General features: G+C 54.0%; 1 protein-coding gene across 1 annotated transcript; it reads right to left on the bottom strand.

The window, feature by feature from the left end:
• Positions 1-10,921: 10,921 nt before the first annotated feature.
• Positions 10,922-17,314, bottom strand: ADAD2 (adenosine deaminase domain containing 2). The gene is made up of 11 exons (XM_068992236.1): positions 16,999-17,314; positions 16,761-16,904; positions 13,214-13,356; positions 12,829-12,874; positions 12,617-12,742; positions 12,382-12,532; positions 12,134-12,301; positions 11,801-12,030; positions 11,460-11,703; positions 11,109-11,229; positions 10,922-11,026 (listed from the first exon to the last, which is right to left on the bottom strand). Exons 1-11 carry the CDS (start codon positions 17,312-17,314, stop codon positions 10,922-10,924), a joined length of 1,794 nt encoding a protein of 597 aa, XP_068848337.1.
• Positions 17,315-18,926: the final 1,612 nt, after the last annotated feature.

Genomic DNA, 18,926 nt, shown 5'->3' with positions numbered 1-18,926 from the left:
CTCAAAATCCTCCCCTAAAGATGCCAGACCTTCAGCGCATGGCCCTCGGCTGACATGAGCTGGAGAACACCAGCGCCTGGATCCTCCAGGAGTGTGTTTGTAGAGCTTGGGGGCTCACTCCCAAAGCTGGGAGGGGCTCGAGGCCAAGGATGTTTGGTCGGGTGATTCGTGACCCTCCTGGGCACAGTGGTCCGGGCTGGCCTTATCCATGTCACTTGCCATTTCCTCTCTCCCTGCCCCTCGCTGAGCACATCCGATTTCGCTGGGTTAGGTCTGCCTCCCTTCCTTCCCAGCAGAGTCTTCAACATCCCAGGCTGGATTCCAGATGCCCACAGAACTGAACCTACAGAATTCCATTCCTCCCCTAAGACCCTCTTTCCTGGGCCAACGCAGCGCCAGGAACTGGAGGGGTGAGTCACTGCAAACCCCTCTGATCAGATCTCTCCGCCCAGTGGTTCCAGCCGGGGTCAGTGTACTCTCCCGTTGCTCACACCACCCATGGCATTTTCCTAACGCAGCTGCCTCTGCCCAGCTCTGGAAGCGCTTAGCCATGAAGGCAGAACTGCATCTGTGTTAAATCCCACGGTGGGGGCTGGGGGCCCGCCATCCCTCCTGATGTACCTGGGACCTGGGCAGGAGTGCCACTTGCCAGCACAGCGAGCCCTCCTGGGCTCTTGGTGGGACCTTCTCCAATTATCCAGTCCTTGGCTTTGACAGCGGCTAACTCTCTCAGGGCACCCAGTTGTCCCTTGAGAGAACCATTCCTGCTGCTGGTTCCTTTAGCCCTTTGGGGATCTTGGCTTTCCACTCTCAGCTAAACTACCAGAGACACAGCATAGAAACGAGGGCAGCCTTAGGATCTGCGCCCCCTGCCTGCTCCCCAGATCCCTTGATGCCAGAGGATAAGACCTTCTTTGGCCTATATTTAAACAAATTCATTCACTTAGGGTTAGGTTTCATTCATTAACATGCTTGGTCCTTTGCATCCAGCATAGGAGGCAGAGGTTGGACCAAGTCGTTGGAGATAGCAGTGCATCCTGAGCAGAGGAGAAGGAGCAGTGAGTTCTGGGTAGCTGGCTCATGGAGGGCTTCACAGAGACACAGGAGCGGGTGGATGCAAAGGGTTGTTTTGGAAGACAAAGCTGGAAAGGTGGGCCGGGATGAAAAGCTGTGTAGAGGACTTGGACTTTTCAGTAGATGCAGAGGAGACATTGGAGATGCTGGAGGAAGGGGCTTTGTGAATGGACTGCAGTGTGGATGAAGATGATGGGATGGGCCACTGGAGGACCAGTTTGGAACAGGGAACAATTGAGCAGTTCAGGCAAGCTGCAAGCACCTACCTCCCCAATGTCATTAATTGTACAGGTGGTGCCAGGTCCTAGAGTCTCATCTTTTGCTTCCCAGCTGAGCACACCTGGGAGAGGCCAGTGACCTCCCACCAGAGGCTCTGCCATGCATTGCTACGTGCCATGGGCTGTAAATCTGCTAAGAAAGAGCACAAGGTTGCAAATGGATGATGGAGAGGAGGTTGTGGACCTCTGGATCTAATGTAGTTCACGTGTAAACATTTCACCAACCTTCATTTCACTAGTATTTAGTGCAGGCCTACTATGTACTGGGCATATGCTTCCCCCTGACCGCAATGCCAGGGTCAGTTTAGCCACAGGTGGCTTGGGCAGGGGGCCATCTACACCAGCATCTAGCTTCAAGCTGGCCTTGACCTCGTGGGGAGCCCTCATTCCCTTTGATTGCTCTGAGGGCCATCTCAGCTGATGGGCATACATGTCCCCCCATTCCTCTAGCCCCTCAAGAATCAGCAGGGTACTCCCTAGTCCTTCGCAAGATGACAGTTCACCAAATAGACACTCTGCATGGTGGCAGAGTGGCCAGTCAGGCTTCCCTGGTAGCTCAGCTGGTAAAGAATCTCCCTGCAATGCAGGAGACCCTGGTTGATTTCTGGGTCAGAAAGATCCCCTGGAGAAGGGATAGGCTACCCACTCCAGTATTCTTGGGCTTCCCTGATGGCTCAGACAATAAAAAATCTGCCTACAATGCAGGAGACTTGGGTTCGATCCCTGGGTTGGGAAGATCCCCTGGAGGAGGGCATGGTAACCCACTCCAGTATTCTTGCCTGGAGAATCCCAATAGACAGAGGAGCCTGGCGGGCTATAGTCCACAGGGTCGCAAATAGTCGGAAATGGCTGAGTGACTAAGCACAGCACAGCACAGTGGCCAGTCACACAAGGAAAAGTCTTGCCCCTCAGAAAAGCCACCCATGACTTTAGCCCCATCCCTCTCTGTCAGTTTCAGGGGCTGGGCTAAATCTGTGGTTTCCCAACTGGGGTCCCATGAAGATCCTCAGAGCTGCTGCTGTTCCAAGGCACAGCATTTGCAAATAATGATTTTTGAAAGAATGTGCAAATTTCTAGACACCCTCCCCCATTTTAGCCATGGCCCCGCTGTGGGGCAAGCTCACCCCAGACCTGGAATGGCCTACGACCCATACCAAGCTCCGCATTGATCCTCCCTCCTCTTCTTCTTTTCTCTTACTAAATTTTTGGCCGCTGTGCAGCATGTGGGATCTTAGTTCCCCGACCAAGGATCGAACCCTCCCCCTTCTCATTAGAAGCAAGGAATCTCCCTGGATCATTAGGGAAGTCGCAGGTCCTCCTCTCTCTTCTGATTGGAGACTTTTTTGTGATGCAAACCTGCGGCAAAAATCCCTTATTTCCACTCAGCCCATTCTGTGACTGGCTCCCACCAAGGCCTCCCTCTTTTCCTGTTTCCCATACTTCGGCATCCAAACAAAAATGTGCCAAGATTAAAAGAAAAATAGTTGAGCCCATCACCAACATTATGAGCCTCTACAGTGTCTCAGTACATGCCCGGTGGAAATCTTTACCAAATTAGAAGTGGAAAATTGGAATTGATTGCTCACAAGTGGGGCTTAATTAAAAGCTCTGTTTTTCTCTCCCTTCCATGTCCCCTGGGGACTGATCTTGTGTTAGTCTAGCTTGGCAGAGCTGCCTTTCCTTCATGCTGATTGGGTAGAACAGGGGTGACCAGCAGGTTACTAGGCAGTCTCTTCATCCCCATTGGCTGAAAAGAGTCTCGCGATTCCCAGAAGGGCTTCTTTTTCTTGGAGGCCAATGGGCATGACTGCAGCCAAAAGTTGAAATTTTCCAGCTGAAGGCAAAGAGCAAAGGGCCTTTTGCTTCAAGTCACTTCCATGTGGCTCCCAGAGGCAACTTTAAAATGTTGGTTCAACACCTCTCTAGCCAGAGTTGAGCCCACATGACTTGAGGATGGATAGGTTAATTCTTCAACATCCTGCAGGTGGGGCTTGATTCACTGATTCTGTTTTCATGGCTTTTAGGACTGGAAGGCCCATCAGAAGACGGTCTAAGCGGGTGGTTACCATGGGGTATCTGTGAACCTCTTGAGACTATGTACATCTCAAAATGCACAGCTTTGAACAAGGGTCCAGTGACATTGATCAACCTCAAGGGAATCCGTGACCCCTGAAAAAGGACAAGAAGTTAAGTAAATCGACTTCTGCATTTTAAGATGGAGCGACCAAGGCTCAGAGAGGGAAAGCCACCTACCCAAGGCCACACAGCCAGTTCATTTAGTTAGATCCGAGTATCCTGATTACCAGCAGAACACTCTTTCTATTAATAGTATATCAGCTCTTAGGTTCATCTGACACAGTACTTGAGACTGCAAAGAAACTGTTCAAAACAAGATTGTAACACGTTGCCATGTACCCCGAGCAGGGTAAGGAGAGTCCTCTTGGGGCCTCTGAGCACCAGCTCTTACCCTTCATATAACATGGACATGGAAATAAGGTTCCACTGGGCTTTCTTTCTCTCACTGACTCCATGGATAGGGTGCAGGAGACTGTTGTTTTCTCCCAGCGTGGACAGTCTGTGATTCTGGGAAGTTCATTGCAACTGTTTATATGATGCAGGGTGGGGGCAGGTAAGAAACCAAGAAAGAGCTGAGAAAGAAACGCTCACCATGGTCCCTGACTATCTGCAGAACTGTTCCCTTAGCAAAACCCACAGGTAGTTCAAGTTTGAATAGGAGTTCACAGAGATCTCTGCCCACAAGCTGACCACCATGTTCCTACCTGTCCACCTGGGCATCTCACACCCAGGGCCTGGCTGCACGGCTCAGCCTCCCCCCACCCACCTCCGTCCAAGGGCTTAAACTCTCTCCCTCTGCTGCTTGTTGAAATACTCATCATGGACATTACTGAGCACCGGGCAATTGATTTTTTAACATTTTATTTGGGAAACTCACCAAAAGAAGTTGCAAATACAAAAATAGTACACAGAAGACTCCAATACACCTTTTAAGAACATTTAGCTCCATTTGTTGTATCATTTGCTCTTTTATTATTATTATTATTATTATCTATCCATGTGTTTCTGGACCCTTTGAGGGCAGGTGACTATATCATGGCACTTTGCTCTCAGAACTTAAGAAGATGGTAACTGAAAAGCCTATCAGAACACATGGGTCCAAGGGTTCCCAGCCAAGAGTTTCCACAAGGGGTTTGGAAATCTCTGGTGTTGACCCGCAACAACGCACGTGTATGTCTTGTGCATTTCAGAGTGCAGTGTCCAATGATTTCATCAGGCTCTCAAAGGAATCTACAACTCCTCCCCTCAAATAAAAAGATAGAAGCTCTAAGGAAGACCAACTCCTTCATTTTAAGATGGAGAGCCCAAGGAGACCCGAAATACTTTGCTGTGTAGATCCTAAGAATAAGGACATTCTCTTACAAAGCCACGAGGCAGTTAACCAATGTCAGCACATTCAACCTGGATGCAATATTTTGATCTAATCTACTGTCCGGTCCAGCTTTGTCGACTGACCTAATAACATCCTTTACAGACTTTCCCCTCTGGGACAGGGTCCAGGGTAGGCTTGGATGTTGCATTCCTTGCCCTATCTCTTTAGCTTCTTGTAGTCTAGATCTTTCCACAGCTTTCGTTTGTCATAGATGGCATGGAAACTCAGGGTGAGTCTCATCTCCCTTTTCTAGCAGAATGTGCCTCATTTTGCACCCATCCCCTTGTGTCTCCTCATGGTTACATTGAGGCTGTGCTTTTCTGGCCAGAAGTGTTATTCTCCGGGAATCACATCCAGGGGTGACATATGAGCCCTTTATTATGGGAGGTGACCTGGGAAATGCTGGCAGCGTAGTGGAACAAGAAAGATGGGGAGTGCTGGCTAGCCCAAAGGCATTCAAATGAGGAAAAGAACCCCAGCTCCCATGCAGCCCTCCTAGAACATGCTAGAAGGACCACCCCAGCGGCTTGGTGAGGAGGAGAGAGGGTCCGCCTGGCAGGTGACCTCATCCCCAAGGCTCAGAGCAGGCCTGCTCTCTCCATGGCTGCCAGGAGGAGGGGACCGTCCCTTGCCCTCTGACTCTGCCAGCCTGGGAGCCGCCTGGCGCACACATTCTCAGAGCTAAACGATCCTTACGGTCGCTGGGTCCACCCTGCCCCTTTCATGGGTGTGGACACGGAGGCCCAGGGAAGGGATGTGATGGGACAAGTCATACAGTCAGAGGCAGCAAAGCCAGGACTGGCAGGCAGCGCCTGCAGCTCTATGCTTCCTGACCCTCGCCCAGCACTGGGCTCATCCATCATTTGACATCTAACCAAGGGGCACCTCCCAGAACACAGTGTCGGTTAAAAATAAACAAAGGGATGCGCTCTCCTCACTGGCCTTGAGGCTCCCAGGCTGTCCAGAGCGGCCCCACCTCCCCAGCTGCCAGCTCCAGGTGACACACGGAGAAGGCACGTGACTTTCATAAGTCACCTTTCCTGTATGCGGGACAAAAGGAAAAATAATGAATTTGGGCACCCTGAGCTAAAATTAGCCAATCTTGCTGTTCCAAAGGCTTCCATTGTATTCAGTCAATGACTGGCTTGAAATAAGATCCCCTGGAGAACTCAGCAATTTCACCTGCGCCTTCCTAACTAAGCTTCGGGGGCTCCCCCAGCCCTGCAACTCCTAGAGAAACATTAGACAATACTCAGACATGACAAGTGGCTTCTCTGGTGTGTTGGGGCAGGTCTAGCCTCGGAGACTGACCTCGGGCTGACCTCGGGATGTACGAGGAGGTGGGAGGGTCCCCCAGGTGATGGGTGGCAGGGGTCAAGCTCACCTATCTCTGGATCATGGCCAAGTCAGAAGTCGGAACGGCAATGGTTAGTTTCTAGGGCACTGTTTCTTAAAGGCCTGCCTTGTGCCGGGCATTGTTCTGTCAGCAAGACAGATGCTCCCAGACATGTGGCAAGAGGGGATGATCAGGGGAGGGAAGCAGACCACAGACAAGAAGGAAATTAACAGGACAGGGGACTTCCTGGCGGTCCGGTCAAGGCAAGCGACAGTCCAGGGGTTAAGAATCCACCTTCCAATGCAGGGGACGTGGGTTTCAGCCCTGGTCTGGCAACTAAGATCCCACATGCCACAGGAAATAAGCTTGTGTGCCCCCAGAAGAGCAGCCAGCGGGCAGCGACAAAGACCCAGCACAGCCAAAAATAAACAGGACTAGCAGAGCCTAGGAGGAAAGAGGGCAGAGGTGCCCCATGAGGCTGGGAGGAGCCGTATGGGGCACCGTCCTCCCAGATGTTTGGGTTCCCCCAGAAGGAGACCCTGAGGCAAGGATTTACAGGCAGGCAGTTTATTTGGGAGATCATCTGAATAAACACGTACATTTTTAGGACACATCCACAAACATCAGTTAGAGACGTTTTGTTTCCAAGGACAGGAAACTCAGACTTCATCAATCAAATGGACAAAGAAAAGGAGACTGTATTGGTTCTTATGGCTGACGATCCACAAGGCGCTCAGGTGTGGTTTGATCCACGTTCTCTGCTGCTGCTGCTGCTAAGTCGCTTCAGTCATGTCCGACTCTGTGTGACCTCATAGACAACAGCCCACCAGGCTCCCCCGTCCCTGGGATTCTCCAGGCAAGAGTACCGGAGTGGGTTGCCATTTCCTTCAGTGCATGAAAGTGAAAAGTCAAAATGAAGTTGCTCAGTCGTGTCAGACTCTTAGCGACCCCGTGGACCGCAGCCTACCAGGTTCCTCCGTCCATGGATTTTCCAGGCAAGAGTCCTAGAGTGGGGTGCCATTGCCTTCTTCGTCACATTCTCTAGGTCTTTTATTTTTTTTGAAACACTGATCGATTTATTTATTTGGCTGCGCTGGGTCTTAGTTGCAGCCTGCAGGATCTTCAGTCTTTGCTGTGGCATGCAGGATCTTTTATTTGCAGCGTGTGGAATCTAGTTCCCTGACAGGGTTTGAACCTGGGCCCTCTGCATTGGGAGCTCAGAGTCTTAGCCACTAGACCAGCAGGGAAGTCCCTCTCTAGGTCTTTTAGAATGCTTCTACAGGTCAGCTTAAAAAAAAAACAAAAAAAAAGAGCTCATAGCAAAATGGAAATTTTCAAAACGTCTTCCAGAGCCATAGTTTGGAACAGGGTTTCTTTCTGTCTAAGCCAATGGTCCCCAAACTTTCTGGCACCAGGGATTGATTTCACAGAAGACAGTTTTTCCTTGGAGAAGGCAATGGCACCCCACTCCAGTACTCCTGCCTGGGAAATCCCATGGGCAGAGGAGCCTGGTAGGCTGCAGTCCATGGGGTCGCAAAGAGTCAGACACGACTGAGCGACTTCACTTTCTCTTTTCACTTTCATGCATTGGAGAAGGAAATGGCAACCCACTCCAGTGTTCTTGCCTGGAGAATCCCAGGGACGGGGGAGCCTGGTGGGCTACCGTCTATGGGGTCACACAGAGTCGGACACGACTGAAGTGACTTAGCAGTAGCAGCAGTTTTTCCTCAGATGGGGGACAGGGGATAGTTTCGGGATGATTCAAGCACATTACATTTATTGTGCATTTATTTCTATTGTTTTACATCAGCTCCACCTCAGATCATCAGGCATTAGATCCTGGATGTTGGGAACCCCTGCTCTAACCCACTCCTGTGAAGAGAAGATTCTATCATTTATTCATTTTCCATCCAACGCTGGTTTGTTGGGCATCTTCTCTGTGGGAGACCCCATGGGGCAGGGAGCCAGGGAGATGGAAAGAGACAACAAGCTGAGAGCAGCCAGGGCTGATAACAGCCACCACCACTGCTGATGATGGCCAAGATCCAGGCACAGGGCTTGGCTCACTTGCCAGTTCATTCCACCATGACCCTGTGGGCCATGGATTGGTGACCAACTCTCATTTGCCAGGTGGGGAAACTGAGGCTTGGAAAGGTGGAGTGGCCCCTTGATTAGCCTCCTAGGTCCACACTTGTGCTCAGCGGTGAGACCACACAAGGGGAGGGACAGCATGGGGCAGGGGTCCAGGACAGACCCCAGGGCTCGGAGCTGCAGGCAATGGGAGATAGGAGTGATGGCAATTCGGCTTGTGTGTTGTGCCCAGCTAGGTTATGTCACCTCCCAGCTCAAAAATGCGGTTGTTGGCAAAACTCCACCCAGGGGGGATTGGGCCAGGAAGACATTAGCAGGCTCTCCCTTTCAGAAGCAACCTTCATCATCACTCTGCGATAATAAATCAGCTGAGTCAAAGGAACCGAGCAAATAATGTGGTAACAGAGACTGTCTTGGGAGGGAAGGATTGGACAGGCAGATTTATGCAACATGGGGACAAATATTACTTACTTGGCAGAACACGACAGAGTTAATGTCATTTTGAATAACTTGTTTACCCACTGATTATGTGATTAATGAATATCAAAAGGCTCATTGCATAGAACTGCAGTTGGGAATGGCTGGGATCTGGTTGTAGTCACCATCACAGGACAAAAAGTAAATCAATTTAAATGATCTCCAGGGGAAAACAATGTGTAATAAATGTGCCAATTAATAGGCTTGGGTGTTTTAAAAATTCTCTCCATCCCTGAAAAAAAAAAGAGAAGAAATCATTATTTCAAAGTTAGCCTGTTTTTTTTTTTTTCTGTTTAAATAACAATAAAGTGTGTTAGTTGCTCAGTCATGTCCAACACTTTGCAACCCCATGGACCATAGCCCACCAGGCTCTGCTGTCAGTGGAAGTTTCCAGGCACAAACACTGGAGTGGGTTGTCATTTCCTTTTCCAGGAGATCCTCCCCACCCAGGGATTGAACCTGGGTTTCCTGAGTGGCAGGCATAATTTTTATACCATCTGCGCCACCAGGGAAGCCTTAAATAACAATACTGGTATTAAGAAATAATCTCACTGTTTTCTCAATTAAAGAGAACAATAAGTCAGCGCTCATCTGGCTTTGGGGACTCTCCATCCTGGTTCAAACTCCCTGCTGTCCTTCCTTGGCACGTGCGTGTTCCTGAACACCAGCCTGCCTTTGGCAACTGCTCCCGCCTCCCCCAGCCCCCATCCTCTCTTGCCCTCCCAGCCCCTTTCTCATCCACTCCCAAGCCCTCCAGCCCACAGCTCGTCCTCTCAGGGGCCAAGGCTGCATCTCTCACCCCTGTGGCCTACAGGAAAGAGCCGAGGAGAGCTGCTGAGAGCCGGGAGGGAGCTCTTGGAAACACACTGTCCAGCCACGTTATACGAGAGGTTGCAGGTTCTGTCCAAGGTCACAGAAGTGACTCCAGCAGCAGCCCAGGGGCTTCCAGGTGCTTGAAGACGTCAGGGGCCTGGATGGGAACCGCAGCTCCATCCCAACCCTGCGTGCTCTTCTGGAAGATGCCCACCTTCACCTGGTGAATTTTCTCACCAGTAAAGTGGAGCAGTGAGAGCATCCACCTCCTTAGTAGGAGGTTTAATGTGACAGCATCTGTAAAGCCTGGGGGCAGGGAGGGAGGGGCAGGCAGGGCCTGCTCCAGCCTGTCAGCTCTTTCCTCCATCGACCCCTCTCCGCCATGCCCCCTCATTGGCAGCAGCACTGGTTGAAAGGGAGAGGACGGGGCCCAGCAGATGGACAGAGGGAAAGCCTAGCCTGAGGCCGGGTGGGCTGGAGAACAGGCATGTGGGCTGGCCTTCCAGTTGTTTCCCGGATGAGTTCGCTGGAGTGAATCGAGGTTAAGTGGCCACCAAGGTTACACACACATACTTCAACCATGGGGCCTGGGAGGCGGCCTGGAGGGAACGGATGCTATCCCAGGGCTTCAGTGTCTGCTCCTGCCTGGCTCGGAATGTCGACCCAGCTTCCCTGCCCACCGGGGAGTGGTCTGGAGTTCTGAAGCTCGAAACTGCTGGGGGAGCAGGGAGGCCCTGGCCACAGGGTGTGGGGCTGGAGGCTTCTGTGGTCCTCCACCACCCTGGCCCCAGACTCCAAAGCTGCTGTGCTTCTGCTCCAGGGCCCCTGCCCAGGCTGGGGAGGTGCCCCGGCCTGCAGGTGTGTGCCTGGCGCTGGGGTTGGGAGGTGGGCGTGTGCATGGGCAGGCTGCACTGTCCTCCCTTCACCCCCAAGGTCCTTGGGGAGCCTGGACGTTCCTGCAGACTCCCCACAACCCCCACCCCTGAGAGGCGGGCTTGGCACCCCCCCACCCAGTTAGCACGTGGGCTCCAGGTATCACAGCCTCACCCGGTGGGACAGCTGTGGTAACACAGAGGCAGGGTGGGACCCACTCGGAATGAGCCTCCTGCCAGCTCCCAGGGCTGCCCACCTCTTGCAGGGCCCAGAGGACCTGAAGGGTGGGGACTGGGGCTCTCCTCTTCCCCCCCAAAAAGCCAACAGCACACAGGAACACCAGAATCAGCTTCTTTATTCAAGCCCCCAGTGTGCAGCAGACCCCACCCCGCCTCCATGTCAGGGCCTCCCTCCATTCCTGGCTTCACCCTTGCACGGGTGCCCGACCCGCCCCCGCCTCCCAACCCCCCGACTGGCACTCCTCCAGTGGGGTCCCGCTGGGCTCAGGACCTCAGCCCCTGGAGCTCTGCTTCAGTTTTTGAATTTTCCCACCAGTGGTTTCGAGGGCCAAGCCCCTAGGCCCTGCTGGTCCAGGAGGAGGGACAGCTGCTGGCGAGCCTCCTGGTAGGGCCCGGCCTAGGGCGGGAGAGGTGCAGGTGAGAGGGGGTGCCTGCTGGGGGTGTGGGAAAGAGGGCTGCAGGGGTGGGAAGGCGCTAACCTTGGCTGCCTCGTAGGTCTGCAAGGCCAGCAGGTGGGACTTCCCAAGGGCGTGGGCAGCCTGGCGGAAGGCCCGGAGAAAGGCGGCCTTGCAGAGGCGGGAGGGAGGCCCAGGGGCAGTGCTGGGAAGAACAGAAAGGGGCCCAACGTCAGGGGAGGGGAAAGGAGGCCTGGGCCAAAGGCCCACGCCACCCGCTCACACTACCTCCATCCTGACGATCTTGGGGGAGGGGTCACATTGCTGGTAAGAGGCTGGTGGCCAGATGCATCTTCTTTTCCCACAGGCAAGGGAATGGGGACCAACCACTGGGTTGTCAGACCCCCCTCCAGCCCACCCCCAGGCCCTTCTCACTTGGCCTTCACACGCCCGGTGGCCACATCCACCACCTCGATGTCAGGGTCCCCCAGGCTCCAGTTGAGGCTCAGGCCCTGGCAGGTGTTGGGGGTGAGGTTGGAGGGGGCCACTGAGGGCCCTGCAAAGAGGTGCAGTGTGGTCCGGATGTAGGGGGCTGGCAGGCATGGCCCCATGACCCTGTCGAGGCTGGGCCGGGTGTGGATGGCCCGGCTCAGGGTCGGCGGGTCGTGGCAGGTGTCAGCTGTGGGTCACAGGACAAGGTCTGAGTCTCTGTTCCCCCGTCTTCCCGCCCCATGGCGTGCCCCTGCCCTCCTGCCCTCCTGCCCTGTGGGGCTCACCCAGGACCAGGCTGGTGGTGTAGAGGGGGGGCAGGAAGTGGGCCAGCAGGGCCCCCCCCACCCCCAGGACGGCCCAGCGTGCCAGCTTGTCGCTCGCCGAGAGGCAGCCCACGTGGGTGTCGCGGAGCGCGGGGGCCACGTAGCACACTGGCTTCAGCTCCCCCTGGATGTGGGCCTGCAGGCGGAGTGGGGGGCCGTGCAGGAGGCCGCCCTCCAAGGACGGAGGGAGGCTGTGGAGGACCAGGGTGGGAGGTCAGGGCCCCTCTCCCACCCCCATGTGTCGCTCCCAGGTGCGGCCCCCCCAGGCTCTCCTTCGCCTGGTACCCCACATACTAGATATCGTAGGCGGCTCCCTTGGGGGTGTTGCTGACATAGAGGTGCAGGAAGATCCCGGGTTTGAGGGCGAAGGGGGGCCCAGGCCCCGGCTTGGGGGCCAGCACGGACTTCTCCTTGCCCGTGGGGCCCCCCTGCGTGGCCAGCAGGAGCTGCCGGAACAGGAACCTGGGGGCGGTGGAGTGGCAGCTGGGGCAGTCCCGTCTCCCCGGGGCTGGCTGGGCAGAGGGCCCCCCGCCGCCCCTCACCTCAGCAGGGCCCGGCGGGCCACCACCAGCCCGTGGCAGTCGTGGAGCTGCCGGCCCGAGAAGTCCAGCCACCCAGCGCAGCTGCCGCTGCCGGTGCCCAGCGCCACCAGCTGGTAGGTCTCCTTGGCGTGGCCCCTGGCGCCTGGGACCTCTGAGGGGAAGGGGGCAGAGAAGACCGGCCTGAGGCAGGGGGCCCAAGGGCCTTCCCGGGGAGGCAGGGGCAGGGCCGCCCTACCTCGCTCCAGGATGACTGCGGCCACGGTTCCCTTGCAGGCCCAGTACGGCGAGCTGGCGTCCACCAGGTGGTCGAAGCCCGCACTGACCACAGCTGCGCAGCGCTGCTCGTGGGTCACAATGTTCTCTGTAGGGGAGGGACGGGGCAGAGGCGGCTTCACAGGCCATGCCCTCCCATGCTGGGGGGATGGGTGTCATTGGGGTCTCACCTACCTATGCTCAGAGGAGCGAGAGGAGGCTGGTTGGGGGTCTTTGGGGGCTCTGGAAGACAGACAAAGGGTGGGCTGTCATGGGTGCTGGGGACTGCCCTCCCATCCTTCATCCTTCAGGAATTCAAGAGGTCCCACTAGCGAGCGGTATGTGTGGGGGTGGGGGGCTTGGGTCATCCTCCAGAAGCCAAACGTCCCTCAGTTGCCCCCAGCAGTCCCTGGGCCCAGGGTGGGTGGGCTTCAAAGGACGTTAGGGCAGGGGTCTGCTCATGTCTCCACCCCTGGCTCCCTGCAGGCCGGGTCCTGGTGCCCAGATGGTCTCTGCAGCAACTCACCCCAGGCACACGTGTGTTCCCGCCCCCGCCGCGCCCTGGGTTACCTGCCCCTGCAGCTGGGCCCTCCAGCTGACACCGGATGTAGTGGAGGGCAGAAAGAGCCGCCTGCTGCTTGGCCTCTGGCTTACTGTTGGCAGTGCCCGGGGGGCAGACCACCCCATCCAGCTCCACGGACACAGAGAAGGGCGAGCAGGGGTCTGGGGAAGGAGAAGCTGAGAAGTGGTACTGTGCGCCTCATCCTTGTCCCAGGCGCTTCCTAGCAGGACCACGACACCTGCCAGCAAGGATGACCAGAATGACGGGCAGACAGCCTGCTGAGCTCTGTCCAGGCCGGTGCAGGCCTCGGCATGCCAGGCCATGCCTGCTCACAGATCTGCACCAGCCCCTCTGAAATAGGTCCCTGTGACCCCATTGTACAGAGGGGTACACAGCGGGCAGGTGGACAGTGAGCCCAGGTGCTGTCAGGACCTAGATCCAGGGCTGCACTGTCTCCAGGAGGAACGGCCCCTGTCCTCTCTCAGACACACTGCTCTATTTCTCTCTACAAGAAGCTCGTCTTCCAAACATGACCACTCCAGGTGTTACTTATGACACAGCAGAGACAAATGAAAATCCTAGAACAGGGGTCAGCTGGTCAAAGGGCATAAATTTATTTCCATTCACAGTATTTGCTGTTACCTGCTGCTAAACTGTCTCCCAAAAGGGCTGCCTGTTTCTTTCAAAGAGAATCCGAATTTCAATACCCCTCCCTAGTGTGGAGATTCATCTACTTTAAAAGAGCAACAAGAATGCCAGTTAGGGAAACTTCTCTGGCAGTCCAGTGGTTAAGAATCTGCCTTCCACTGCAGGGGAGGTGGGTTCAGTCCCTAGTCAGGGAAGTAAGATCCCAGATGCCTTGCGGAAACAACTGAGCCATGGCTACTGAGCCCATGGGCCACGAAAGATCCCACATGTGTCAATGAAGACCCCGCGTGCTACAACTAAGACTCAAGGCAGCCAAATAGATATTTACAAAAGAATGCCAGCTGGGAGATGCAGAAGGAAGGCTGGCATCAGGACTCTCCGGCAGCCAGTGCGGTAATAAGCAACTCTGGCCACAATCATCAAAGGATGCTACAACCATGGGGGGGATGGAGTTCTAGGGAGCAGGATGGTCACACCAGCTCAAGATGCCCCGCTTGGATGACTGATGACACACCCGGCAGGGAAGTGAAGGCACCTGGCAACACCACCTTGATTAGGCCCCCCAGCTGACACCCCAGGGGTAGAGTAAGGAGATCTCGGGCCCCCAGCGGGATGCACGCCACAGACATGAGGCTGCCACAGATGCCTCCACTGGTTATGCATCACTTGAACCCAATCCTGAGGAAACCGACAAACCCAAATGGACAACTTTCTGCAGAATAACCAGACCTTATCCTTCAAAATCATCAGTCCTGAAGCCAAAGACAGCCTGAGCAACTGTTACAGATAAAAAGAGGTTAAAGAGGCTGATGTAATAAAATCGTGCTGGATTGGGGAAAAAAATGCCCATCACTGTGACAAGTGGCAAAATTTGAACATGGTAACTAAGTAATAGTATTATATCAATGGGCTTCCCCGATAGCTCAGCTAGTAAAGAATCTGCCTGCAATGCAAGAGACCCTGGTTCGATTCCTGGGCCAGAAAGATCTGCTGGAGAAGGGATAGGCTACCCACTCCAGTATTACTGGGCTTCCCTTGTGGCTGAGGTGGTGAAGAATGCACTTGCAATGCGGGAGACCTGGGTTCGATCCCTGGGTTGGGAAGATCCCCTGGAGAAAGGCTACCTACTCCAGTATTCTGGCCTGGAGAGTTCCATGGACTGTATAGTGCATGGGGTCACTTGTTAAGTTTCCAGAATTTGATCTTTTTGCTGCAATTATATAAGACAATGCCCTTGTTCTTAGAAAATATATGTTGAAATGTTTAAGGGGTAATTAAGCCTTCAGATTGTTCAAAACAAATCAATGTGGATATTTATATATAAATATATATGGAGAGAGAGAGACAAAGTAAATGTGACAAAACTGGAGAATCTGGGTGAAGAGTTTATGGGAGCTCTTTCATACTATTCTTCAAAAATTTACCAAAATGAAGAATAGAAATGACAAAAAATGCCTACCCACATCGACAGTGGAAAGAGGGACCTTAGGCGGAAGGGAGTGGCAATATTACTCAGTGGTTTGGCTCAGGCTCTGAAACCAGACTGCCCCCTGGCAGTTTCAGCCTCTCTGGCCTGTCTTCCCATCTGTAAAGCAGTGGTAATGGTATCTGCCTTTCCTGAAGAATACTTGTGAGGACTCAATGTGTTAATGTGTCTGAAGACCTTCAAATAACACTTGGTCTGTCACCCAGAACTCATGAATGTTAGCTGTCATCACTGGTACTGAATTGATTTCCTTTTTTTTTTAGTTGCAGCATGCGAAGTCTTCATTATAGCCTGCAGGATCTAGTTTCCCAACCAGGGATCAAATCTGGGCAACGGAGCTCAGAGTCTTAGTCACTGGACTACAAGGGAAGTCCCTATTTTCTGTATTCTTGATGCTCTGGCATTTGGGGATTTAATTCTGGAGAAACCATCCCTCCCAGGACTAGCTAATTCCTAGACATAGCAAACAACTTCTCTGCAAGCTCACTCTTTCATATAAAAATCGATCAATCCAGAGCTCACACCCCAACCACAGAACTCTCTGACAAGCCAACATTCCCCATGCCCTAAATCAACCCTGAGGCCAGGTTCTAGGCAGCTAGGAACCACCCCATAACCCCTAAACTTATCCAGTGTCTTGCTTTTATCAATCCTAATCTCACTCTGCATAGGTACCCTGCTCCAACCATTCTTTCTCAAGAAAACCCAGTTAACGCCCGGGGCTGTGCCTGCCCCCCTCCTCGCCACCCCATCCTTTCCTGCACAGCCCTGCATGGCCATCTGTGCCTCCTGTTTCTAGGGATCCATACTTACCCCTTCGTGACAAGCACTCTAACATCTGCTGTCTTAACATACCTGATTAAAATAAATCCCAGGTAACTTTTTTTAAAATACACTATCTCATTTTGAGTTATTCAGTTTGAGGTTCTCCTAGGAAGTTTTACAAACGCTCCCAAAAGTTCTTAGAAGCAGGGAATGTGCTGGCTGAAAGTTGGGAATCTGAATCTAGGAGGGACCTGGTGTATTGATCTTGGCGGTTCCAGGAGGAGGACTGTAACCACTACACCTGTATACGGTGTTGCCATCATTAAGCTGTGTCTGATAACCTCTCTGAGTTGGGGTGGGCGGGCCCTCACTTAGGCACCTCCTCTCCAATGCTTGCATGGCAACTGTAATTGTATATAACTGACCTTCAAAAAGGCCTGCTGAAAGGCTGGTAGCTTGAGGCAGATCCTTTAACCAACCCGAGCTTCAGATTGGCCCCCCCCCCCCTCACCTGCTAGTTAGAAATCTGGGGTACCTGGTGCCCCTGGCACCATGCTGCTCACAGCAGGCCTACCTCAGGCCCCAGGCTCAGGCCCAACTCAGTCTTCCTGGCTTCATTTGAGAACAGCCCAGGGCATGCTGCCATCCCAGCCCCCTGGGCCTCACCTGCTGTTTGGCTTTCTCGAAATATCAGGGAGACGCCCAGATTGGCCGCGTACTGAGTAAGCGAGGCCACGGCCTGGCCCGGCGAAGGGTCTTTGAGCTGCAGGCCCAGATGTCTGGTCACCTTCGGGAAGTCGCCCGCGGGCCCTGCAGGTGGTACAGCGACCCTCAGGGACCTCCTCATCCTTCCCGTGCCCAGCACCCCCCAGCTCCCTGATCCCTTCCCCCACCCAGGCCTCACCATCCCCAGCCGCCGCCGAGGCCTGGAGCTGCCCGCCCGCTTCATTGTTCTCTGCGTTGGGGGCGGGCGCAGGCTCTTGGCCCAGACTGGCCGAGGGCCTCCAGGAGCTGGACCCTGGGCTGATCTGCAGTGATGCTGCCAGACGGGGCTTCCTGCGGCCACTGTCGTCGGTGCCCAGAGCTGTGCTGGCCTGTGAAGCCATGGCTGGACTCGAGGGCGGGAGGGAACAGCAGGCACGTTCTGGCGCCACCTGCACCTTTTTACACGCCAGAGCGAGCGCCCACGTGGGGAGCACGTGGTACAACCGTAGGCGCATGGTGAGCTCCGCCTCCCGCCTCACTCGTAGCCAATGAGAGCCCATAAAACTGTAGCAGGACAGTATGCCCAGCCAATGGGAAGGCTAGTCTCGCAGGCAGCTTGAGCCTGGATGTGGACTAAGTGGCTACCTGGTCAACCTCCTTATTTCAAGGGCGGGGCTCCGGGTGTAAGGTGAGGGTGGAGGACAAGGCCCTCTATCATCTTCTTCTCTGCGCTTGTTTGCGTGGTATTCGGGAAACAAAGACCAGGGGAGGAGTCTGGGGATCCAAGTTCAGCACTTCACCCCTGCTGCCGTCCAAGGATGCCCTGCACTCCCCATTTGGCCAGCCTGCCCTCCCCAGCTGCTTAAGCAGCTGAGCCTAGAGGAGGATGGGAGATGCTCATTCTGTAAGTGATGGTGTTTTCATTTGTAGCAGCCTCACAGAGTCTTTAGGGCCTACATTTAAAATCTGTTCCCCTTAAGCCTTCCTGAAGCCAACTGTAAGTGTTCCACGTGGGCTCTAGCTAAAATTAGTCATTTGATATTCTGCCCTCCCCACCCCACCCCCGCTTATTTTTTTTTTTCCTCAGAAGGGAATCTGTGTTGGTTCGTAAAAACATGTCAAGATAGCAGTTCTTAAAAATGAGGGTCTAGCGATGAAGGAGAAATAACAAAAATAAAGTTGAGGATGAAGACAATTTACATGTGGCTTGCTACCATGCAACACGGTTGCTTGAAGGAGATGGAAATTTTAACAGTCTTGAGGAGCCAGTGACTGGGAAAATGTGACCAGTTACTGAGTTTATGGTCTGTAAGTTGTGTTACTGTTGCTACTGCTGCTGCTGCTTGCTACCTTCGGATCTGACAACAGGAGCCAGGACGGGGGCAATGTGGACACTAAGGCGTAGAGAAACAGTTGGTAGCACCTGTTAACATTTGACTTGGAAGAGCAGATGTGGAGCAAGGTAGATTCAGTCTCCCAAACGGTTCAAGGATTGACCTAAAGAAAGACAATTCTGAGGACTTCCCTGGTGGCTCACGGTAAAGAATCTGCCTGCAATGCAGGAGTTGCAAAAGACGCAGGTACGATCCCTGGGTCAGGAAGATCCCCTGGAGGAGAGCATGGCAACCCACTCCAGTAGTCGCGCCTGGAGAATCCCATGGACAGAGGAGCCTGGCGGGCTTCAGTCCATGGGGTCGCAAAGAATCGGACACGGCTGAGCGACTTTACTTTTCATTTCCTTTTACTTAATTTTCCTGGTGGCTCAGACGGTAAAGCGTCTGTTTACACAATGCGGGAGGCCGGGGTTCGCTCCCTGGGTCGGGAAGATCCTCTGGAGAAGGAAATGGCAATCCACTCCAATACTATTGCCTGGAAAATTCCATGGACAGAGGAGCTTGGTAAGCTACAGTCCATGGGGTCGCAAAGAGTCGGACACGACTGAGCGACTTCACTTTCACTTTCACTTTTACTTAATTTCCAGTGCCCACGGCGCCGTCTGCACTCGCATTCTCCCTCCGCCCGGGAGGTGGCGCTCTGGAGCGCCCCTGAGGCCGGGCTGGGAGGCGGGACTTCCTGCCTTCCAGGAAGCATTTCCGGCCCAGCCCGGGGAGGGGGTTCATCGCTTCT

The sequence above is a fragment of the Capricornis sumatraensis genome, chromosome 20 (assembly GCF_032405125.1).
Source record: "Capricornis sumatraensis isolate serow.1 chromosome 20, serow.2, whole genome shotgun sequence".
In the NCBI taxonomy this organism is placed as follows: Eukaryota; Metazoa; Chordata; class Mammalia; order Artiodactyla; family Bovidae; genus Capricornis; species Capricornis sumatraensis.
Note: the sequence above shows the minus strand (reverse complement) of the source record. Positions and strands in the feature narration are given on the sequence as shown.